At 41.2% G+C, this 25,361-nt stretch overlaps 1 protein-coding gene across 9 annotated transcripts in view; it reads left to right on the top strand.

Annotated features, from left to right (window-relative positions):
- Positions 1 to 25,361, top strand: part of RBMS3 (RNA binding motif single stranded interacting protein 3) — a 919,857-nt gene that overhangs the window by 731,433 nt on the left and 163,063 nt on the right. For all 9 annotated transcript variants that reach the window (XM_073333380.1, XM_073333379.1, XM_073333377.1 and 6 more), the window contains 2 exons: positions 7,841 to 7,998; positions 22,275 to 22,354. In XM_073333380.1, coding sequence (XP_073189481.1) covers positions 7,841 to 7,998; positions 22,275 to 22,354 — 238 coding nt within the window. The remainder of the gene's footprint in view (positions 1 to 7,840; positions 7,999 to 22,274; positions 22,355 to 25,361) is intronic.

The raw sequence follows: 25,361 nt of genomic DNA, 5'->3' as shown, positions 1-25,361 counted from the left end.
AATTAGTGACCTGGTTTTCTGAGGTGTCATGAAGTTTGAAAGTGTTCCAATCTGTGAAAACTAGCAGAAAGAAAAAGCATGTAGAAATGACAAAAATGGAACTCTGGAAAAACGCTTCAATTCTCATTCATGGAATTGATTGAAAGTGGCCTTCCAGATTAAAGGTCACATACTGCAACTAGCCAGTCAAATACAAACCAAACCAGTTTCCATATATGATCTAGTATATATTTCAAATGTCCTAGAAGGGTCCCATGATCTGCAATTTCAAAAAAGGTCAGTACTAAAGAACAAGAAGAAATTTTGAACATGAGTCCACAAAAAGAAAGAAATCATTACAAGCCTTCTCTAAATGGTCTCGTGTTATGTCTTGTCCTGAATCCAGACTAGCATTGATCATATAAATCAGGGATGGCCAGCCTGTGGCTCTGGAGCCACATGCGGCTCTTCAGAGGTTAATCTGCAGCTCCTTGCATAGGCGCCAACTCCGGGGCTGGAGGGAGCTACAGGTGCCAACTTCCGAATGTGCTACAGGGTGCTTACTGCTCAACCCCTGCCTCTGCCCCAAGCCCCAGCCCCACTCCACCCCTTCTTCCAAGGCCCCCGCCCCTTCCCCTGAGTCTGCTGTGCCCTGGCTCCTCCTCTCTCCCCTCCCCCCCCCCCGAACCTCCTGCACACCACAAAACAGCTGATTGCGGCGGACAGGAGGTGCAGGGATGGAGGGTTAGGTGCTGATCGGTGGTGCTGCTGGCGGGAGAGAGCTGATGGGGGGCTGCCGACGTGTTACTGTGGCTATTTGGCAATGCACATTGGTAAATTCTGGCTTCTTCTCAGGCTGGCCGCCCCTGATTTAAATTGTGGTTCCAAAGATAAGATTGAAGATACATAGCCACTACAGTTGGAACAATATTGTCAAGAAATGAGAAATGTGTGATACAACTATATTTTAAAGAGTAATTCAGTGACATATGGATGGTTTCTTCCATAAGGGTGTACTATTGTTATTTAAAGGGAGGATGGAACCTGACTACTAAACAGCATGACAGAAATGGTAATAATTTTGAATCATTTGACGTGACTAGTGTCTAAAATGTTCTGGATGAGGTTACAGTGATTCTAAAGGCAATCTGTAACTGATATTGATCAGTATCAATATCAGTGTGATGTAAGTGGTAGTATCTAATTATTCAAGGACAAGACAACTTTTATATGGCCCATAAATATTAACGCTGACTATGCCTATCTAAAGAGGACTTTAAGAATGACACTAAACTAGGTGCCACAATGTGTTCTCAGAGATGCCAAAGTCAATTTGGAAGACATAAAATGTAACTCCTTTTAACTAGTAGTCAGTGGTTAATTCACCTTTGCAAATTGCTCCCGGGAATTATGACAGATTGTTAATAAGGAGAATTAATTCACAGGACTCCTGAGTAAACCAAAATCAGCTTGGTTCAAATACAGATTAGGCTAATGATTTAAAAAAAACAGCCAAAAAGCAACACTACTAAACGAAAAAAAATATTGTCAAAGAATAAATGATATAAGATGGCATAGGCAGAATGCTAGCAGCCCAAGAATCTCAGCTACATCCCTCATTAGAAGCCAAGTATCACAATTGTTTTCAGTCAACAAATCTTTCTGTTCCCAGTTCTTCCAAAGACTGTCTCAACTGCCGTGGAAAACCCCATCTGAATTCAGCCTCTTTTCCATCCAGAAATGTCAGAGTCCAGCATAACAAACAGCATCCTAAGGTCTCAGCAGGCCCTCCTCTGTGTTTTATAACCTCTAAACTTCAGCAGTGTGGAATATTTCAGGCTGCCCCTATAATAAAGCTCTCAGATCTTTTGGCTCAGCCCTTCCCAGCCAAATGCCTGACTCAGGTCTTCCTAACTGCCCATGCAGTTTTAAGCCACTTCTCCAACACAAATGCTCCTGGCTGCTCTGAAGCTCAGCTCTTACAGCATAACAGCAGCATAACAGCTGCTGCCAAGTGTTTAAAAACAATATTTAGACTAAATCTCAGCATCAGAGTTTTTCAATGTACTGTTAATCTGCTGTCTTCAAAGTTTTAACCTTTAAGGTTACATTTTCAGACAACTACACAACTGGCCAGAGGTTTTTGAATCCCCTCCCTTCCCCCCCCGCTCCCCCCCCATCCCTTACTCTCTTTCTCTCTGTGTGCGTGGGCGCACACACACTTAAACCCACCTAATTGGGATGTCACAGGGTGACTCTGGCCCTTTCAAGGACAAGGTCAGTGCACTTGTGTCTGGTCAGCTGACCCCCAGTTGGTCTTAAAAGAGGGCATTTGAGCCCTAAAGGGTGGGCGAGGCAGAGCTGCCTTAGTGCACGGACATGGACAGTCAGGAAAAGGGGCAAGTGAGAACTGCCTGGGAGTGAGAGATTGGCAGGTGAGAGCTGCCAGAAAGCAGGACGTCCCAGAAGGAAGTGGTAGGAGGTTCCAGGGGGAGTGCTGGAGGCAGCAGAGCAGCAAGAGAGGGGTTTGCTGGCTGATTTCCCCAAGCCAGAAAGCCTTGGCTGGAGAGGGCTGAAGACCAGAGAGCAGCAGAGGGAGTTGCCTGCAGATTTCTAAGATGGAGAGCCACAGTTGAAGGCAGGAGAGCAGAAGGGGGGCTTACTTGCTGACATCTCCACACTGGAGAGCTGGAGCCAGGGGAGCCATGGAAATACCCACCTGTTGGCCTGTCTGGGACAAGGGAGGTTAACGGAACAGAGGAAATGGTGGATGCCCTGGTGAAGATGAACTCCCAGCAGAGAGGCCTTTGGGTTCTTGGTGGGAAGAGCGGGGTTGCACTCCAGCTGGGAGGTATAAGGGCTGGGGCGGCTGTCCTGGCAGAAAGTTACAGGAGAGGACTGATAAAGAGCCTTGGTGTGGTAGAAGACACCATAGCACAGTATGTGAGGCATTGATGGACTAGAGGATGTGAGATTTCAAGGATTGTAGACACTGAGGGGTCATAAATGGATTATGTGTTGGGACTGTTGTTATGGACTACTTGCACTATGTTTTTGTAATAAACTGCCCCCAAAGAGGAGTATTGCTAGTCAGCTCCATGTAAGGTTTCTTACTGGGAACTGTGAAGGAGGGAAACCGAGGCAGGTCCATCTGTTGTACTTCAGCCTGACACTGGAGGGCTCCCAGGACAGAGCCACCCTATGACATGGGAATACACCAGTTTTGCATACAGAAGGCAGGGCTTGGGCTGGGGCCAGGAATGGGGCCATGGCTGGAGGGTAGGGGCAATTGCCCAGGGGTCCGGGTGATTTAAAAGGGCCCGGGGGCCCCCAGCCACTGCCGCTGCCATGGTAGCTGTGGCGGTGGCTGGTGTCAAGAGCAGAAGCTGTGGTCAGCACCCAAGGCTGAGGGGCAGGGCTGTGACTGGGGGCAGGGCTGGATCAGGGCTGGGTGGTGCTCCCTGCCTGGCCCCCATGGGGCCTGGCCCAGACCCCACCGTGCCCCCGCAAACATTCCGCTGCACCTCCCTAGAGGGGCATGCCCCACAGTTTGCAGACCTCTGATTTAACATCTCTGTGCCTCAGTTTCTCCATCTCTAAAATGGGGATGCTACTATTTACCAGGAGTTTGTAACTGTAATCAATTACAATTTTTTACAAATCCTTTGAAATCCCTAGTTGGAATAGCTGTCCATCCTGTTTCAGCTTGTGGTCTGAAACATGGCTTCTTTGAAGTCATCTCTTCCCATCAAGAGAAGAAAATATTGTTTGTGCAGAGAAAATATAATGTGGAATTATTTTCCTTTCTATACAAAACAGTGTAAATCCCTTGAGGGTAGAGTGGGCAGCCTAATTTAGCCCTTTATGATCTAATGCATCTATTTACTGCTCCTGTTTATCATATTGATAATGATACGTAAATAATGGTCACAGAGCAAACTTTCAGGTGGGAATTCATTCACACTTAAAATTTAGCTAAAATGTCTAATGGTATTTAAAGCCACTGTATTTAATCTGTATCTGCTACAAGGATCAGTGCTTCCCACTCTAGAAAAGGAACTGGAAGATAAACTCTGTGGTATGAAACATGTTGGCTGCAATTTTTATTTTTTAACCTTTTTATTTTTGCTACAGGTATAAAGAAGACTCAATAATCAAAACAAAATCTCACACTAATATTCCACTGAAATAGAATTGTCTCAGTGAGAGTGAGGGATGCTGTACAGTTCGTGATGCATAACTGTATTTTCTCTGTTATTCCATCCTCTGCATTCTGGTTATAGGTCTGATTTGCACTACCACTGTATATTTATTTCTAAATAATGGTAAAATATGCTGATCCCTGTCAGGCCTGCTGATGGCGGGGCAATTGCCCAGGGGTCCGGGTGATTTAAAAGGGCCTGGGGGCCCCCAGCCACTGCCGCTGCCATGTAGCTGTGGCGGTGGCTGGGAGCCCTGGGCCCTTTTAAATCAACTGGGCGGGCTGCAGGGCTCCTAGCGCGTGTGAGGTGGTACCGGCAGCAGCGAAGGCAGCCGGGCGGGCACGTGGAAGCCCTGGCCGTGCTGGACAAGCGCGTCCAGCGGAGCAACCAGCAGTTTGCTGGACACCAACAGCAGAGCCGGCAGCAGCTCACTGGGCAACAGCCGCCGGTCTGCGCCCATGTGGTGACGCCACGCCAGGCCTGGGGACCTATGGACTGTTCTGCTTTGGGGCCCGGAATTGCTGTCGGCGGGCTTGATCCCTGTGCACTGATGGGTTGATTAATCCAAACAGTTAACCAATCAAAATGCAGAGGTTTGCAAAATAATCTGATTTCTGAATAACTGCCTGTGAAATTGCAAATCTTTAGGCTGATTGGGTTCTGTGATTCCTCTGCTTTAATTGACTCCATTGCTCACCATTTTCAAAATAAAGACACTTCCTAATCTTCCCTCTCCCTTCAGCTACAGGAAAGTAACGAAGCAAAATAATACTTCACAATATACACACAAAAAAAAGTGCCAAAGTGCTGAAAAGGGAAAGTGCTTCTAAAAACATTAGTTAATCTAATTTTTTAAACTCATATCATGCCTTCCTTGTTCCCGACCTCCCCTCTTTTTCTTCCCCTCTAAATATCAGCTAGGTTTATATTCTCCGAATCGATCACATGATTTGTCTTCACATTGCTGACATTGTAACAGCCAGCCCCTCGTTCCCAATTCAGTTTTGAAATGCAATATAAGCAAAAATGTATTTTAGTTACTGTGGAGGGAAAAGCCTTCTCATCTGTAAAAGGGATGGGGTATGAGGGAAGGTGTAAAAGGAAGGAGAGGGAGGGAGGTATTTGTTTTGTTTTTATTTTTTTTTCCTTTTTCAAGATCAGTTTACTTTTCAACCTTTTGCCCCTGTAGGGTTTTATTCCCCGCCCCCCCCCCTTAAAAATATGGTCACTCATCTATACATATTTTACTATAATAGTAACTTGAGGGTGTTTTCTGTGTTTTTTTATTACTATTTCCGTTTTATAAAATGATACTTCTTTCAAACTGCTCTGAGGTGTGGAACGTTACAGGTAGTTCTAGGGGAGACGCATTATGGATAGGGCTTAGATGAGGAGGTAATATGCCACTTACATTGCCAATGCCAAGCATTCTTGAATCAACCCAAAAAAGTATGAGGTTGGCTAAAAATCAGGAGACTTTAAAAAATAAGAAATGTTACTTCAGGTTTTTGAGCCTTTAGGGTTCATGTTTTCAAGTCTTTATAAACAGAACCTCCCCGTCTTTCTTTCTTTTTCCTTTTTTTTTTTTTTTTTTTAAAGGTAAGCTGCGATTCTCCCACATTGACCTATTCCAGGGAGCTGGGGCTTTAATAAAATCACCAAATATTGCGAGACTCTTGATAAAATTGTGAGAGTTGGCAACAATGCACACGTCACTGCAATTTAGCATGTCGGTCACCGTTACATTTGTGGGGGTGGGGGGTGTTTGCATGTGCACATGTGAATATAAACTGTCTATGTGTGTTTGTGTTTGTCATATAATTTATATTTTAATAGAATTCCTAAAGTGTTTAACCAGTGAAAGATAACTTGGTTGCTTATTTGGTATTATTATTAGGCATAGTATCATTCTGTTTCCCTATTGTATTTCTGGTTCCACGTATTTATTTTATGGCAGGTTTATTATGAGCTATTTATAGTGAAATGGAACCGGGTATGTCTGAATTTATAACTTGGTGTTCATCTTCCATACATTAAAGGCAAAAATCAGCTGCATGTGTATGGCAGAGATGTGCCCTCTTGAACTGCTCCAGTGGGAGGTTTCTCTTGCCTTGGAACTTTCATAAATCATTGGCCCTGGTTCTCTACAGGGTTGCACCTTTTGTAGTCATTTATACCTTTGTACAGTGGGTGTAAACTGCTGCAAAATCAGAATTCTCTACTCCCTCACTGTGATGGTGTTCACTTTACAGAGGGGTGAATGAGGTGCAAGGAAGTGGAGAAACAGGCTCCTTGAGTTTGCACTCTATTCATGTATCTTCCTGGAGCTGGGCAAATGCATGGGATTGTTTGTGCTTGTCCACGAACTGAGTTGCAATGGGTTAACTGAAGGTGTGATTTTTAAAGCCAGTTTAGCTAAACTGATGCAAAAGGCTGTATGGACATTCTGATTTTGGTTTAAACCAGGCATATTTTGAGTTAGCCTAAGGTCTGATCTACCCTGGGAATTTACATGAGAAAAATCTACCCCCCCCCAAGGAGTAACTATATTGAATTAACCCCCAGTGTAGACAGCACTAGGTTGACAGAAGAATTCTTTCATCAACCTCCCACTCAGGGAGGTGGATTATCTACGCCAACAGGAGAATCCCTCCAATTGGCATAGGTAGTGTCTACACTGAAACGCTACAATGGTGCAGCTGTGCCACTGTAGTGTTTTAGGTGCAGACAAGCCCTAAGTTGATTGGAAACAGGTTTAAGCTAAACCAAAATAAGCTGCTTGTAAACCAAAATAAATGTGTCCATAGAGGTGTTTGCAAGGGTTTAACTAAACCTGTTTTATTAAACAGGTGCAAGTTTGTGTGTAGACAGGGCCTTTGTTTGAAGTTTATAATGCTTTTGCTGCACCTGTGTTTTGTGTCCCCTTCCTGAGAGTATTCTAGTAAACAAGTTACCAGCAGGAATGTTTGCCAAAACTGCCATTTTAAACTAGTACTCTGGAGTATTAATAAAAAGTGATTTTCAAATTTGAATTCTTGAGTGTTCACATTCTAACCCATTCTAAGGATTATGCTCAGCCAATCAAGGAATAAAGCATGTACCAGGTGACCTATTAATTAAAAAAGCTTGAAGTTAGAGCTTCAAGCAAAAATCCTTCTTAGAGCTTGTTGGAAAATTTCCAGAAAAACATTCTCCATTTTCAACCAACCTCACTCATAGTGACCAAGTTGCAAACAGTCTTCAGGCTGGAATATATGTCTCTGCATACAACATTTGCTGAATATTTTTGAGCAGTGAACACATATGTAGAAATCATGTTCTGTTCAGTCAACTTCCTAAATCAGGCCACAGTCCTGAAAACACTTGTGCAAGAGAGTAACGTCCTGCACATGAGCAGTCCCATTGAATTAAATGGGTCTACGCATGGATGGAGAGATAAGCACATGCATGAGAATTTGCAGGGTTGAGGCCTTAATGGGCTATATTTGACAAGTAGATTGTCAGCTCTGAATAGCTTGCAGAGCTCTGCGTCTAACCCTGTTGTAATTTCTTGGCTCTGTATTATTTGGAGCACCCACAGTTTTTGGATATCGGGAACCACAAGCTGTTCTGTTAAAGTAGTGAGTTTAATTGAGGCTGTTTCTTTTCTTTTATCTTAGCAACAAGAGCAAGACCCAACTAATTTATACATCTCAAATTTACCCATTTCCATGGATGAGCAGGAATTGGAGAATATGCTGAAACCCTTCGGACATGTCATTTCCACCAGAATATTAAGAGATGCTAATGGAGTCAGCAGAGGAGTCGGCTTTGCCAGGTGAAACCCTTGGTCTATTTGATTTATTCTGGTGGGAGGCAGGTTGGGGTTTTTTTTGGCTTTGGTTTTTTGCAAATGCTGTTTCCTCGGTAGCTCTGAAGCCTCATAGCTATGGAATATGCAGAACAGTCAGGAAACCGCATCTTGATCAGATTGAGTGTCTGTACTTTTTGCAAATAGGAGTTCATCCCATTGGTCCAAATATTAGTTCATTACACTTTTATATAGGAAATAAAATCGCTAGCAATAGTGAACTGTCCACGCATAATCAAGTTTAGATAATAAATGTCCTACAGCTGAATGCATTCAGAGATTTAGCAAAGCCGTTCTAACAAGAAATAGTAAATTTATCAGCAGGAAGAGCAGAGGAAGTGTATCTGGAGAACACAAGTTGCTTGAAAGCCCCAAGGATTCCAAGCTCCTGAGAGGAGGTCAGGAGAAAGATTTAGATTTAAGAAGCCCTGGCTGGTATGATGTTTTAGACAGACTAGAGTAGACCTTGTGTCATTGTCATGACAGAAGGAAGCATTTTCATGTTAACTAGAAGGAAATGCTTATATAAAGCTTCCTCAGCTAGAAACCCTGTTAAATGTAGTAGGTTTCTTTAAAAAATAATAGTAGTAAAGAATGGGATCTGTACATAGAAGGGGACAGAAGAGGTAAGTGGAAGAAGGAGCAACTTCTGTATCCACTTACACTGTAAATAAATGTCTCCCGCTTCAAAAGAAAAGCAGATATCACTTAGCTTTACAGAGCATTCATGAGACTGTACTTTTGAACAGCAAGCAAAATTATGACTGAGTTATTTTGTGAATTCCTCTGGAATACACTATATCTTGGTATATCATGACACTTCTCCCAGTACCATAATACCATTGAGTAAAGTAGGGTTACTGTGTGATAATGAGGCAGCTTGTAAAATAACTGGCATTGTAATGTTACCTTTCTCCTTGATATACAAGATCATCATATTCAAGGAAATGTTAAGATATTACAGTCTGAATTCAAACGGTAAAAGACAAACCGATTAGGGTGAAAGATAACACACCATTCTATACGCACCATCTATGTTAACAATGTTAACTTGACTCTCTGAGCTCACTACCTGCAGCTCAGCATTATCAGATGATAAACATTGCATTGTAAAAGTTGCCTGTGTTCATGGATATGTATTTAACTGATAACATTTTTTTTAACTCAGTGTTAATACAACACAAAGGTCGTGTATTTAAGCACACAAAAACAGGAAGGGTAAAATCCTGGTTCCATTGAAGTCCATGACAAAATTCCCATTGATTTGAATGAAGCCAGGATTTCTCAGAGCCACAATCGAATGCTGAATCTTCACTTTGCCCTTGGGCACTAGAATTTACAATCCAATCTTTAATGACATGATATTTCTCTTGTAACAAGGCACTGTTCAGTTTCTTTGTACAGTGTGTATGTCACTGTATATAGATGAGGCGCTTTATGGTTGCCTAGAAGCATGTGGGGGTGAAGGCTAGTACATCTATAGTGTGAGCACACACAGTAGGTGTGTGTGACTCTGAGGCAATGATGGGGTATCAGCTGTATTTATATGGAGAATCGATGTCCCTCACCTTTGACTCCATTAAGGCCACTTTGTACTGCTCTGCAGGTATAAAGCGTACCTAAAGCTCATTTAGCTGGAGGATTATCCCTGTCTGGGGGGAGTCCTGGGTGGCTTTAAGCCATTGTGGTGCCCCCTGTGCCTCTCTTCTCCTCCTTATCCCCACTGTAAGTTTCTAACCCTCACGGTTGTGGAGGAAAGCATGATCCAAGGGGCACCTAGAGGCTCAAGAACCAGAAACCAAAGAAAAATAAATGCATTACGTATTTTAAAATTCATGATTTTTAAGCCAATTTCATGCTCTTTTGGGGACTGCATCCTGAGTTTTGCATGCTTGGTGTTAGCAAAACTGCTGATGAGAGCGGCAAGGGAAGCTGAGAGGAAAGATCCATGAGGGTAGGATGGAGCTAGGATGTGGTGTGGGGTTAAAACCATGGAGTGAAATGTTGAACTGTAATGAATGGGCAAGCTGTGGAAGTAACGAAAGTTGATGTAACTGTGGTCATACTTATTTCACCATCTGAGGAGACAGACTACACGTGTTGGAATCTGGAGAGCTAGCTCTTGGGAAGGCAATAGGGAAGAAGTTACCATAGTCATGGTGGAAGGAGATAGAGTCAAGGCAGTGCCATGTTGCCAAATGGTGGTAGGCATATGTAAAGATACATAGAGGTCGTGGGGGAAGGGCAGTTTAGGAGCAAAGATAATGCCACATTGGAGGCAAACAGAGGGTGTCAGTTGAGAAGAGAAATAGAGAAGATCAATTTAGCTTGAGGATGTTCCTCTTGACCAAGGGAAGAACTTCTGTCTTTGAAACATTTAAGTGAAGGCAGCTGAAATGAAACTATACAATTATTTGAACAAGTCAGACATTATCTTGGATGCTAATGTGTATTATAGGAACAGAAGATTTTGTATATTCAATCAAAAGAATGGTCTGTCAAATCCAGTATTTTGCCTCTGATAGTGCCTTAAAGGAGAGTGAAAATCCTGCAAATGCATCTAGATGACTATCCAATATGCTGTTAAAAATTGTTTCCTAATGCCTATGGTGGATAGAAAAGGGATAAATAGCAAAACAGAAAATATCATATATATCCCATGGTGTGCCCACACCTTGAATACTGCATGCAGTTTTCTCAAAAAAGAATATATTAGAATTGGAAAAGGTGCAGAGAAGGGCAACAAAAATATTTCGGGAAATGGAACAGGTTCCATATGTGGAGAGATTTAAAAGACTGGAACTGTTCAGTTTAGGAAAGAAATGGCTAAAGGAGCATATGATAGAGGTCTGCAAAATCATGAGTGGTATGCAGAAAGTGAATAGGGAAGCGTTATTTACCCCCCACATAACACCAGAACTAGGGATCACCCAATGAAATGAATAGGCAGCAGGTTTAAAGCAAACAAAAGGAAGTACTTCACCCAACACAGATACAATCATTCAAGTTCATTGTGATGGGACATTGTGAAGGCCAAAAGTATAACTGAGTTTAACAAAGAACTAGATAAATTCATGGAAGATAGGTCCATCAGTTACCCACAGGACAGTGGGTTTGGGGGGTGGAACCTGGATTTGTGCTGGAAATGGCCCACCTTGATTATCATACACATTGTAAGGAGAGTGATCACTTTAGATAAGCTATTACCAGCAGGAGAGTGGGGTGGGGGGAGAGAAAACCTTTTGTAGTGATGAACACCCATTTTTTCGTGGTCTGTGTGTATAAAAACATCTTCTGTATTTTCCACAGTATGCATCCGATGAAGTGAGCTGTAGCTCACGAAAGCTTATGCTCAAATAAATTGGTTAGTCTCTAAGGTACCACAAGTACTCCTTTTCTTTTTGCGAATACAGACTAACACGGCTGTTACTCTGAAACCTATTAGCCAAGATGTAGCCCCATGATTGAGGGACATAACTGCATTATCCTTGTGTCCCTAAACCTCCAACTGCCAGAAGCTGAGACTGGATGACAGGGGATGGACGGGGATGGACTGGGGATGACTCAGAATTGTCCTGTTCTGTTCAGTCCCTTCAAAGTATCTGGCATTGGCCAGTATCAGACAGGATACTGACCTATATGGACCATTGGTCTGATACAGTATGGTTGTTCATATGTTCAGTTCAAGCCCTAACAGATATCTGAGAGAGGATTCTGAGTAACACACCTGCATGTTGGAAAACTCTATGGAGTGAGGTTATCTCTTCTAAGTCCCTGGCCCTACATTCATTACCACTTTTGCAGCCTCTTTGCCACGGTTCAGCCATACCATTTTCCTGTCAGAGAGCCTTTTGCACAAAGGGAGAAAGGGGCAGGATTTGCCCTACAGTAGGAAATCAGACTATTCTGAAGTCAAAATGTGTAACTATAAATGCTGCTATTAGTCATGAAAGTATCACTCTTTAAAAATCCAGTCACTTTATTTAATTGTACCACACAGCACTCTGGGATTGTAACAGGGCACAAGTTCTTTGCATGCACCTCTCACGGAAACGCAGCCCTTTCAAAAGAAGAAAAGCTGGTTGTTTCCAGCCATACCTGACTTTAGGCTCAGTTGGAGGGAAAGCAAGAACTAGGAAATAGCTGCTGTGGGTTACTCTACAGCAGCCGGCAGAAGGACACATTGCCAGGGGAAGAACTATGAGCTGTGGTTGGATCTCTGGAGTGGGACAAGTGGGACTCCCTGTGTAGTGAGAGCTAGGGCAGGGACTAAAAATAAAACTGATCCAAGGATGTCTGTGAAGTACTGAGGAGCCCAGATAGAAGGGTGATGGATTGCATAACTTTTGTGTTAAATTAATTACAAACAAGACCCCAGAAAGGGAGATTTTAATCTGAAACACCAGTTGTGTGGTGTGCAGTTACCCTAGCAACACATAAGAGGAGGAAACTGAGGCATGGTGGCATACCTCAAGGGGAAAGATACATCAGTCGTGTTACAGTGTCAAATCCTGATCCGACTGATGTCAATGTTAAAACACCCCATTAAATCAATGAGACAAAAATTGGGCCCTAAAATCCTCTAGTAAAAACTCTTAGGATATTTTTGTTGAAAAGTAGCAGCTCTTCAGATGTAGTCATGTAGATAGGTTCTTTCGTAACCTACTCTGCGGTGTTTTTTTTTAATAAATACCCTAGTTAAATGTTCTATTCTGCACTGTAAATTACACTGCATAGTGAGCCTTTTTCGAAAGATGTTTTTAAATGGTAAGTACAAAAAAGGGTTAGAAGCCACTAACTTTTTTTTTATTGTGTTTGCTCTCTCGTAACTTAAAATGACCTTGCAAGATTCAGCCCCAAGCAACATTTTACAGCAAAGTCATAAACCTCCAAAAAGAGAAATTTATGTTGGAAATGCAGACAGTCAGACACTCAACCATTGCAGTGCTAGCAGGTGCCAGTATAATACTGAACCTGCAAGTGAGAAGACAGTAGCATAAATCAGCCGAGGTCTGGCTAGAAATAACGGTGTGTTCATTCCATCCATTTCCCTTTTCCAGTAACATGAGAGAATTTGTCCAACATAAACTGTCTTAAAATAATGTTATGGTGCTGTTCACAGAGGATGACCAAAGTTAAGAACTTCACAATTATGTTTCTCCCTCACCTGAGAGAAAGAAGAACATTGAGAAAGCACTTTGCCTTCTTTTTTTTGTGACTAGATGTTTTGGGTTTGGGGGTCTGGTGTTACTTTTGTGGCATGGTTGATATGCTTTTAATTATGTTTTTAATTGAGTGAATTTCTTTGCATGTGTTTGTGGTTTTTTAATTAAAATAATCTGATGTTTATTGCCTTTGTTACACTTTACATTTAGTCTTCGGGAATCATATTTGACTAGATGCCTGAAATTTACTTCATGGACTAAAAAAAGCAGCATGGAACATGGGCAGCAACATAGTAGGCCTCATCAGGGTCTTGTCTCATTTATAATAGTTTTACACTGACTTTAAGGGAAATAGAATTGCTCCTGATTTACACTGGCCTAGTGAGATGAGAATCAGGCCCTCAGTCTGCTTTCTCAAATATAGTGGTGTGTAATAAAAGGGCCGCTCATAGCATCTCACTAGTGTGCTGCACATGGATTTTGTGTGCTCATGTGATAAACAAGTTCCTTTAATTTAAGCAATACAGATTCCAGCCAAACAGTGAAGCCTCCCTAGATTTACCTCTTACCAATAGACAGGCTGTTTGGTACAAGGGAACACAAGCTAGCTGAGTTAGCCATAGGAAGAAATGGCTTCACAGAATGCAGCCATAGCAGGGTATTACATTTCAAGAAAGCAAATTTGTAAACTTACCCTGTGAGTTTAGTACTCTGGTAGGAAGTAGTAAAATCCTTGAGTATGGAAGAAAGCCTGGAGAATGCCGACAAACCCCATAACTACATGCAATAGGCTACAATTCCTCAGGGGAATAAAAAGAAGAGAAGGAATGAAAAAGAGCCAAAATAGTTTCACAGTTACAGCTAATGAAACGGTGCAGGGTCCATCGACTGAGTTTGGTAGGGAACAGGTGATTTGTTTGAGGGCTCAGATTTTCTCTTAGACAACTCTCCACCCTTCCCTTCTCACTCCCAGGAAGACCCTGACATCTTCCCAATCTCATCCCATACCCAAAACACATACCTGTATTGTCTTTTTGGGGAGCAGTGTCATGTGTCCCGCTGTGCATGTGTGCACACACACTCACTTTCTCTCTCGCTCCCCGCCCCTCCCCCTCCTAGGCCCTAGTCCTACCTTGTCTGGTCCTCAGGTGTGACCGTTCTCACATCTGAATTTAGGGGACAAAGAGGTCCATTTCCCCTACTTCCATTGCACAGGATTCCTGAGTGAGGAAAGAGGAAGCATCCTGCTTCTCTTCCCCTCCCCCGCAAACATACACACAGGTATCAGGAGGGAGGTACTGACATACCACTACCAGCTGGCTCCTAGACCAGTGGTTCTCAATATGGGGTCCATGGGCTGCTTGCGGCCCAGTCAGCACACAGCTGCGGCCCGTGGGACATCCTCAGGTCCATACAGGTAGTATATGTATTGTGTTGATGTGGCCCCCATAACGCACACAGCTGCATATGCGGCCCACAGTGGTAAATAGGCTGAGAACCACTACCCTAGACTAGCCACAGGGACCTACAGTGCATGACTAATGCTTGACAGTGAAGTATCATAGACTGTGTAATAGGTTCTCAAATAAAGTAATGTAAACTCCATGAGCGAAGAATAGTAGATGGAAAAAAGTACGAGAAAATGTGTTGTAATAAACTATCGTGCACTGGACTAGGTCAGCTCTAATTGCTGTGGCTTGATGATTATCCAGAATATTCAACTGTATTTTAGCCCACCTGTTCTCACGCTCCCACTGAACAAAACCTCTATCCTGGACACAGTCAGAGAGCATAAGAACAAAATGTGGTCTGAGTTACATGCCTGGGAACTATGAGGTCCTGATTGCTAATCCTGGGTCTGACTCCAATTCCTTCTGTGTCCCTGGGCAAGTTACTTAACCTCTTTGCTGCAGTTTCCTTATCTGTAGAATATTTTTTTATTTCCCTACCACATAAGGGTATCTCAGGGATTACTTGATTAATGGTTGCAAAGCACCTTAAGATCTTCAGATCGATATTAGTATAAAAATTAATAACTCACAGAAGGGAACCATAATTTAAATATAACAGAGACCCTTTAATTCCAAAAAATCTCCGAATATTCAGGTGGCATTTAAAAATACAGGGCCCAGGTCTCACACAATTTACTCTAAAGAGTCTAAAGGGGCCTTAGTGTAAATGCGAACAAAGCCACATAGTTTTATTGCTTAGTGAGAATTACAAGATATCAAATATTTGTTATGTAGTAGCCACTTAATCAGCATGTTGCTCTTTCTAATGTATGTTTATGTTCTTAAACTTTTACTTGGCATTTTATTAATCTGCATAATGAGTAAGTACAGTAGATTTATTTCCAGAAGGCTTTCTATATATTTATTTGCACTAACATTGTGAAGGATCCCCATTATTTATAACAGCTAATAATGACTCCTGTGGAGCCACAATGGTCTATAAGGGGGAATAACACAGATTTTTAGAATAGAATAAATTTTTGTTTGCTAGGGAAGGATAAACCTCAAATGGTTTGGTGGTAAGATTCACTCAGATTAAGCATACGGAATTCTAATTCTTTGTATGAACTTTATCCAAACATCTTGAGTTTGCAAATTTGGGCTGGAGATTTGATGAGAACAGCTTTTCTTTAGAGATTTTGAACACTTTCCTGCTGGGCCAGAAATATAGTAAGAATAGCTCTCTTTATAGTATTTGAGCGCCTCAATTTCTAGTCTTAATCAGAATCAAGAGGTACAGAAAGAGGCAAATGAAAAGGAAATTCAAGGTTTTTAAAATAATTATCCAAACCTTTAAGAATATTAAAAGGATTTGGCCTATGACTTTGGTGGGGTCTTATTTTCTCCAAACTAATTCTTACCCAACAATGATATTTACAAGATGCACCCTAGTACCTTCAGAGTTGTTGTAGGGCATGAACTGGTCTAGTGCCTGGGACTTTTTCCATTAAATGGTGGACTACTACCAAAAGTGCACTATTAAAGAGAGTTTGAAAGCAATATCTTGTGAACCATCTAGAACAGAAACAATTTTGTTTTACCACTAGAAAGTTGGTATTACCCATTTTTCAGAGGTATTTTACATCCATCTCTTTCCATGACAAATTGTGACCTTATTAGGATCTTTATTTTTACAATCTTGTTTTCCAGTTTACTTTATTTCTTACATAATTTTTGTGGCCATTACTTTAAAAAAAAGGACGATGCAGACTTCAATCATATGTTGAGCTCTGTGTGGGTGGGCCCTTTTGCCCACACACAGCCCCATGTTAAGGATCAGGCTCTTGTACAGTATGTAACATGAGAATCCCAAATGTTATTTCTGCCCATAGCAAGTGCTGAGGGTCTAATCAAAATTTCAGTGGAATTAAAACAAGATGGTAAATCAGAATGACAGGGAAGTCAGGTTTCGATATCTCACCACCTGCCAAGGCTAGAAATGCATTGGGAGACCCGCAAAACTGTTTCCAGGAGTAATAAACACTTTTTGCGGCTAGTCATGAATTAATGAGTAGTTTAAAACACATCAATGAGTTGTTTCAGTTTATTAAATAAGATATTGCACATTTTAGGATAATCTCTTAGACGTACTCTTTTACTACTTCCTTAAAGCAAAAATAATGAAATCCTTCAAATCCCAGAGTAATTTTGCTAAAATATCACTAACCATTTGATTTAATCCTGCTAACAGTGAGGACATTCAGAGTTAAATTTTCAAGCTTAGGTGCCTAAATTGCACCTTGGAAACACAAGCATATATAAATTCAAACATGGAATTATGGTCCAGATCCTCAGGTGGAGAAAATTGGCATAGCTCCATTCACTGGCCCTATGTATGTGTGCAAAATGGATAATCTGTAATTTCTGCCTGGAGAACCATAAGAGGAGCTAATGCGGTGGGGGAGGAGGCAAGATTTCATAATATTGTTTTATTTTCAGAATGCTAGAACCTTCTCTGACTCTCCAGATCCTCCAGGAGTTGGGGAGGGAACTGAGGATATGCTTCAATAGATTACCCTGGCCACAGAGCCCTTATAATTCCATTTGCAGATTAACTCCTGTTTACCAATCACCTAAGGTCATCCTTACAAACTGTACATATAACCTCCCACTTACGTATATGCAATTGTTTGTTTTGTGTGCACAAATGCACATTTTTCAATCTTTGTCTATCTTGAGAATTTTTGTATATCTTGTGATTTTTCTGCACAGGAATAGATGGTGGGTGCAGCTTGATCAGCCAGCTTTGAAAATGTGCCCCTCACAGTCAGTGTGGGAAATCTAGGCTGCCAATAGTGTGTCCGTGCACCAACTCACTGTCTTCTCAGAGCCAAAGGGTAAATTCTGATGTGTGGTGCTGCAGCTCCTCAGAGTGTGGTGAAGCACAGGATCTATCCTTCATTCTAAATGTTCCCGTTTTCTATGTGAAGTCAAACCTTACGAGTAAGGGGTAATTTTTCAGAGGTCTCCATTTGTGAACCCACAACTTTGTTCACAGAAGTGACTTGAGTGTGCAAAACTTATGCAATACCAATAAATGTATGGATTGCAAAACTCATTTGCACTCAATTTACAGCCAGTTTATGTAAATTCTGTCCTTTGGTGGATAGCTTTTGAAAATTTTGAATTCTCTTTAGCACTGTTTTTATTTAAATAAAAAATTTGCCAGTGCAACAAAATGCACAGCAGTTAGCTATATATATATATATATATATATATAAAATACACACAAATACATATATGTCTGCACACACATACAATTATGCACTTAACATAATATATAAATACAGTATACAAAAACTATGTTAAAAGAACATTATTAAGCTTGTAAAGTCTAGCACTCAAAAGTTAAGAAATGCCAGAATTTGTCCCTTGTGTGTTTGCATTATGATACAGTCTTGACTTACATGGTCACACAATTTTTTTCCACAGGACTGCTGACTCATTCGGTTCCCAATGGCTCCTAGTCCCAATCTTCTTTCCCAGGGTCCTCTCAGTTTCTCCCCGCAGTCTTTGACTCGGTCTCTTTACCCAACCAGTCCTGGTTCCTAATCTGATCTGTCTGATCCCTCCTTCACCTTCTTCCCTCACCCATTAGTTCTCAGTCCCAGGCTCCTTGCCCAGCCACTCCCCATCTCCCTGTGCCTCCTAGTCTGGTTTCAGTCTCGTCTCTTCCAACTACTGGCTCATGGCACCACCAGCCCAGTCCTCTTACTCCCATTCCCAGTTTCCTTTTCCCCCTCTTGCCACCAGCCTAAGGTTCCAGTCTTCAGCCAATCTATTCCCTGGTCCCCCAGATCCAGTTCTTGTCCCCTATGCATTCAAATCACACAGCTTCCTCCTCTTTGTGGCTTCAGCATGGGGGGAATTGCGGGGGAGGAGAGGGTCATTGACAGCACAGGAGAAATAGGTTTCCTGCTCTCAGTTTAGGTGCCTGGACTCTCACCTAGCCCTGGCACAGCTTGCAGCCCAGAACTACAATTGCAGGGAAAGTTCTGCTTAGCCCCACGCTGGACCAGCTTGGTGCAGACAGAACCTTGGGGAATTTAGCTGCTATAGTCGAAGAAACGTATGTGTAATGTGATTTTTTAAAAAAGGCTTATAACTTGGACAGATTTGGACAGATTTTCACAAGGACAGTGAAAGCACATCTCTGACAACAACAGTCAAATTTCAAGCCCTTGCTCCAAGGCATGGGGATGCTACAGCTTTCCAAAGCAAATGAAGCCAGAATTTTTTAAGGTGGGCAAAACAATGTATTTTTCCCTAATCTTGTTCTTGGAAACAGCTGAATTGGTTTGGCTGAAATTGTCCCTAAACCAAATCCACTTGAGGCAGATAACCATCATGCAATATTTCAGCCCAAATGGTGACAGTTTGGTGAACAGTTTGTAAGCACTTAAAAATAAGGTCTCATAATGGAGTAGTTATAATATTAAAGTCATATCTATTTCTTGTAGTCTCCATACTACCCCAATGATTTTATAACCTTAAATATCTCAAACAAAAGAAGAGGTGATACTTCACCACATACTACATATGTATATATGAAAATTATAATTCATGCATCTGTCCATAGGTGGGAGACATATCCAAGATGTCTCAAGTGTTACTTAGTGGCTAGAGGTCTAATTAACATATTTCTGGAAGGAAGGTCTACCTGCCACACACAGCCGTTCTGAAAAACTCAAGGGGATTCAGGTAGCATGGAGGAATAATGCATGCAGTTGTAGTTATTCAGCAGCACATCGGAATGGAACATGTAAAGACGGCTTTGTCTATTATGCTGCCTTTTCAGGCCAAGTTGATAATGCTAGTGTCGGTTTCAAGTGAAGCGTGTGCCAGATTACAGATAGCTAGTGCTGGCATTTGAGAGCCGTTAATTGTGAAACTTGAGAAGAAAATAGGTGCATTCTTTCTACGACAGCTATTCAGGAGATGGCCTTTTTATCCTAGAGCACTGTGGGTTTCACTTTTATTCCCTTCCCACATAAAATGTGTGGAGTGCGCTGAGGCTCTTTCACTTGGCAGCTCCTCAATTGCATTCTTTGCCGCCGCTGCTTTGGCTTGTTAAAATGTGCCCCATGTATTCAAATGAAATTGTCACTGCTGTTTGGTGCAACATAACGTGGTTTGACACTAAGCGCCCGCAGCTACAGAAAACAGACTTTTCTCGCATTTATGCTTTCAGAGACAAGGGTCTCTAAAGGCTTGCTGCAGACATTCGATTAGTTAAATCTGAATGAAGCCAAAGTGAACAATCTAAGTTGCTGTCTTTGTGCTCGTGGAAACAGCCCATCCTACATGAAATGGCAGTAAAAACGGAGCTACAAAAGACTGTCTCCTGGTTAGAACCCAGAAGGGACAATTATAATGGTTTCACCCAAAACAAACTAAGAAAAGATTTTGTACTCCTTGGACTATTAATCATCCTATTCTCTTGCTCAGTTTTTTTTCTAACTCTTGGCAAACTCCTGTCTAAGGAGATAAGCAGTGGGTTGAGGCTCTAGAGAATAGGTACGCTCTGCAGAATGTTGTTCTTTCCCCCCTTACTAGTCCGTGGTAGGAGTTGTATAGGAATTTAGTTTAAAAGGATCTTGACTTGTGAGAATGAAGTAATACTTAAGTCATTAGAGTCTCCTAGCTGGAAGAAGCTAGATCAGAATCAAAATATGGAACGAGTACTGAATATAATCTTTCAAGAGAGCTTGAAAATAAATCCACAATGTGATATCTGTAGTGTCTTTGCTGCCTAGTTATGAGTCGTCATCCCTGTCCCCCAGCCCCAGACATTTTAATTCCTATTCTGCAGCATGAGCAACTGTTCTCAGGATCAGTTAGCCTGTTGAGAGGGTCCGTTTAGGTCCTGTAAAATAGCTTGTACGTTTCTTAAAGTGATATAAACTCGACTCAGGATTTGGCTCCTACCTTTGTATTCTTTATAATCACTTCAGTCCTATAGGTGCATATTTATTACTACTGCTGCAGTCCTATGCGTGTCTTCGAACTACAATTCACAATTATATCAGGTGAATGATGAGTCATTGCACCAGGACAAGATTTTGTGCAGTAATGTCTGTCTCCATCCATGGCTTGCACTCATGTAATTCACAAGTACAAATTTCTGTTGGTTTTGTTTTATAATCAATTTTCCATAATTTATTTACTCTGTAATAATGAAATCATAGAAATGTACTCAATGAAAGGTTCTCAAGTCCAGGCCCGCATGCTTAGGCAGTCCCATGTAGACCTAGATTATCACTGACAGCGGGTTATCTAACCTCTTCTTAAAAACTTCCAATGATGCTGATTCCACAACTTCTCTTGAAAGCCTATTCCAGTGTTTAATTATCCTTATAGTTAGAAAGTTTCTCCTGATATCTAACCTAAATCTCCCTTGCTGCAGTTGTTTCTTGTTCTACCTTCAGTAGATATTGACAGCAATTGATCACCATCCTGTTTATAACAGTCCTTAACATATTTGAAGACTTTTATCAGCACCCCCTTTAGTCTTCTTTTCTCATTACTGGACATACCCCATTTTGTTTATCTTTCCTCATAGGTCGGTTTCTCTAAAACTTGTATCATTTTTGTTGCTCTCTTCTGGACTCTCTCCCCTTTGTCCGCATCTTTCCAAAACTGTACCTCCTGAAACTGGACACAATCCTCCAGTTGAGGTCTCAGCAGTGCCAAGTAGCATGGGACAATTACACTCTTGTTAGTACTCCCCAGAATAATATTATCCTTTTTTGAAAATGTCTGCAATTGTTGACTTAGATTCAATTTGTGATCCACTATAACCTCAAGATCCTTTTCTGCTGTACTACGACTTAGCCAGTTATTTCTCGTTGTGCATTTGATTTTTTTTCTTCTTCTCCAATTTATCCAGATCATTTTGAATTTTAATTCTGTCCTCCACAATACTTGCAACCCATCCCAGCTTGGTGCCGTCTGCAGATTTTATAAGCATGTTCTCCACCCCATTATCCAAGTCATTAATGAAAACCTTGAATAGTACCAGATACATGACAGACCCACTAGAGTCTTCCTCCCCGTTTGGCAGCAAACCATTGATAACTAGTCTTTGAGAAGTTGCTTTTGGGGGTTTTTCTGTTTTTTTTTTAAACAGTTGTGCACCCACTTTATAATCCTGACTTATTGTCATTTCACTCCCCTTCAGTTTTAGCTTAGGTCCTGTATCTTTTGCACATTCTTTGGGGGCATTTTGGGTGCATCAGAAATTTGGAATCAGGTCCTGAGCTTTTTCAAGAAGCACTTGACATGTCCTTGTTTGAGGTGTTTCCGAAGACACAAAAGCAAGCTGTTAACTGCCACGGTTCCAGCTTGCATGCAGCCAGAAAAATGCTACAATGCTTGACAGTGGCAAGTTCTCCTTGCTAGCTAATACCATATTGTAATGAACTGTTCCACCGGCATCTCTGCAGAATTCAGCAAGAGCAGCTTTTGAGATTTCTCTCGACATCTGTGTCGGGCCTTCCTTTGCTGACTGCACACTTTCATAAAACTCTAATAATAATTGCTTCTCTCTCCCCCTTTTCTTTTCCAGAATGGAGTCTACAGAAAAATGTGAAGTAGTAATTCAACATTTTAATGGCAAATATCTAAAAACTCCACCTGGTGTACCAGGTAAGTGTTCCCATTTCTTCTTCACTAAAATAACATAAAACATAAACATTTCTGAGGCATATTAGCCAATTTAGATGATAGGAATGCTGGAGTACATGCTGAGAGTTGCAATAATATAGGTTTGCTGTTATGTCTCCCCATCTAAGCAAACACACATCTTTTATTATGAGCAGTGATCATTGTTTTATTTTTGCTATTACCCTCCAATCCTCGTGGAATTTACAATGTTGGCCCTGCCCTCGTTAGTACTATATGAACATTTATCTATGACAAAAAAGAAGTTTAAATAACCAGTGCGATAATTTTTACTGTATACATTTTCCATTTTTATTGTATGGATTTTGTTTAAATTTCTCAATTGGGGCAAAATCCAGATAGATAAGTAGTGGTGATGTTGTAATGTTAGTTTTTAAAAAAACAAGAACAACGAAGGCTGAACTGATATTTCTGTGCTTACTGAGATTAAAGCGATAGGGGTTTCTAAACCTCTTAGCATTTTTGTTCTCCTCTGGACTCTGTCCAGTTTGTCCACATCTTTCTTAACTTGTGCTGTTCGCAGCTGGACACAGTACTGCAACAGAGGCCTCACCAGTACCAGGTACAGCAGAGCAACTACCTCCTTTGTCCAACAAACAACGCTCTGTTAATACATTCAAGAATACCTAAATACCACACTTCTTTCTGATTTATTTTTGCCCCCTAGTTTGTTTTACTTTCCACATTTGACAACACTTTGGGTGAAATCCTAACCTTACTGCAATCACTGGCAAAACCTCCATTGATGTCAGTGGTGCAGGATTTCAATCTTTGTGCATAGTCAGTTTTGCTATTGTCAGTTTCTCCTGTTGCTTGTGTGATTCTCTCTTCTAAGAGAGGAGACTAAAATCTAGGAATACAACAATTGGTAGAGGATCTCAAGAGTATTTGTAATATCCACAGCTACTATAGATTAATGTATTTAAAGTTGCCTATATTTCAGGTTGTCACTGTCTCCTTAAAAACTTCAGCTTTTAGGGTATCTACATAATACATGATTTTTGTATTTATCTTTTGTTCTTGCAGTGACTCAATTAAACCTCATCATTTTCTGTTAGAGGCAGAAAATTTAGCATCATCATATCTTTTCAGTAGCGTGTACATGCCACACATAAGGCTCTGACAATGGGCCTCATATGCCTCTCTGGTAGTACATAGGAGATTTAAAGGAGTGACAGTGTTCTCAGTGAGAATTCCACTGGTGCAGAAGCCACATAAAGCTGGCATATATGGCTCCACGTTGTCTCCCTACTCTCAGCTCCCCAGGGTGGGAGAGGGGGAGCGGATGATGGGAGAGCAAGTGGTCATAACACTTTGCAGGCCGTGCCATCCCCTGAAGCAGGCGGAATTGAGGCGATTCAAAGGTTCTCAGAGCCACTTTTCCAACACAACCTGCTCCTGCGCTGTACTTCCCGTGATTTTTTTTTTCCTGGGTTTTCTAGCTACTTTCCTATTCAAAATGTTTTAAAGTTAAATACAAAAAGTACTGACTTCAGGGTTTGCCTTGGGGGTGTGTGTGAATATTTTCTGTTGATAAATTAAGGTTATAGATGATGACGATGATGTGGAAAAAGAAACTGAGAGCTGAAGACATATAGTAGGTGCTTAACTATTCAGCTGTGGATGTTTTAAATAACTACTCATTCATCACTAGCCTGCACAGCAATGTACAAATTGTTATGGCTTGATTTTGCTAATTTCATTTAGATATATTTACCCAAGGAATATAGTCAAATTGGAAATAATATATATTGTGGGTTATATATACATACAGACACATGTACGTACTATATATATATATATATATATATATATATATATATACACATATATACATGAAAGATGATGGCATTAAGCTATGTATTAATAATTCCCATCATAGGATTGTCAGATACTTCATTTATATCTGCTTTTCTTCAGAGCCAGAATGACCATATTGCAGGAGAGATCAAAATGCATTTTATAGGTGTAATTAAGCCAACAGTTATACAGTTTGGTTGGCAGTCACCCTCATTTTTAATGAAAAATTGCAGCGTGCAAAAACTGCATGTCTTATCATGGAATGATACATCTTGGTCAACATGTCCTCTGCTCAGATCAAGAGGGAGCACAGTATTCTGGGACCTGTAATTTCCATGGGCTGCACTTACATGTCATTGCCTTCCTGCCAAGTGATAGCACATTACAAGCCCTTGCCAGTCAGTTTCCTATTGGGAGAAACCAGTGATATGGAATCTTAGAGGGGTTTTTAATTTTTACACCATATATACTAGTCCTTGAACAGAGGTGGTCCAAACAGCATGCAGGCAATCCTTTCTTTCAGGAATCTCAGCCAAAACCCGATGCTCATATTTCAGGAGCAACACTGCCCCCAAAGTTGACCCTTGCACCAGCTATAAAAAAAATTCTACATCACAAAACTAGCAACAATGCAGCATTTCTTCAAAGACTGAGTAGTGCTAGCACAGTAAGCAAAAGACCTTCCGCCATACCAATATTATCAATAAAAATGAAAACTAATTTATGCAAATTAGGCACAGCTGTCAGGATCCTAGCTTGTTGTCAGTATCCTCATCTGTTGGGCAGTTTAGAAATCACTGTCATAGTCACTCTGCTGACTGTGAGTGCTTGATAACACTGTTTCTTAGCTCCCAGTTCTGCAAAGACTTACACAATGTGAGCAGCCCCACCATACTTTCTGGAACTATTCAGAGTATGTGAAAGTAACCTCATGGGCAACTCTTTGCAGGATCGGTGTAGTTTTCTAATGAGTTTTCTTGTTTTGAGATGTTTCTTGTTGTTTACGCCCATTAAACTCTTTCTTATACATTGCATGTTTCCTTACATGGAAAACAAACAATATTCTAATTAAAAGAGAGTTAACTGCACAACTACTGTATACAGTAATTGAATGATGTGATCATATAAATTATAGTAAAATCACCTCCATGCACGAGTATGTAACTTCTAA

The sequence above is a fragment of the Lepidochelys kempii genome, chromosome 2, assembly GCF_965140265.1.
Source record: "Lepidochelys kempii isolate rLepKem1 chromosome 2, rLepKem1.hap2, whole genome shotgun sequence".
Taxonomy (NCBI): Eukaryota; Metazoa; Chordata; order Testudines; family Cheloniidae; genus Lepidochelys; species Lepidochelys kempii.
This window is presented reverse-complemented; position numbering and strand designations above follow the sequence as displayed.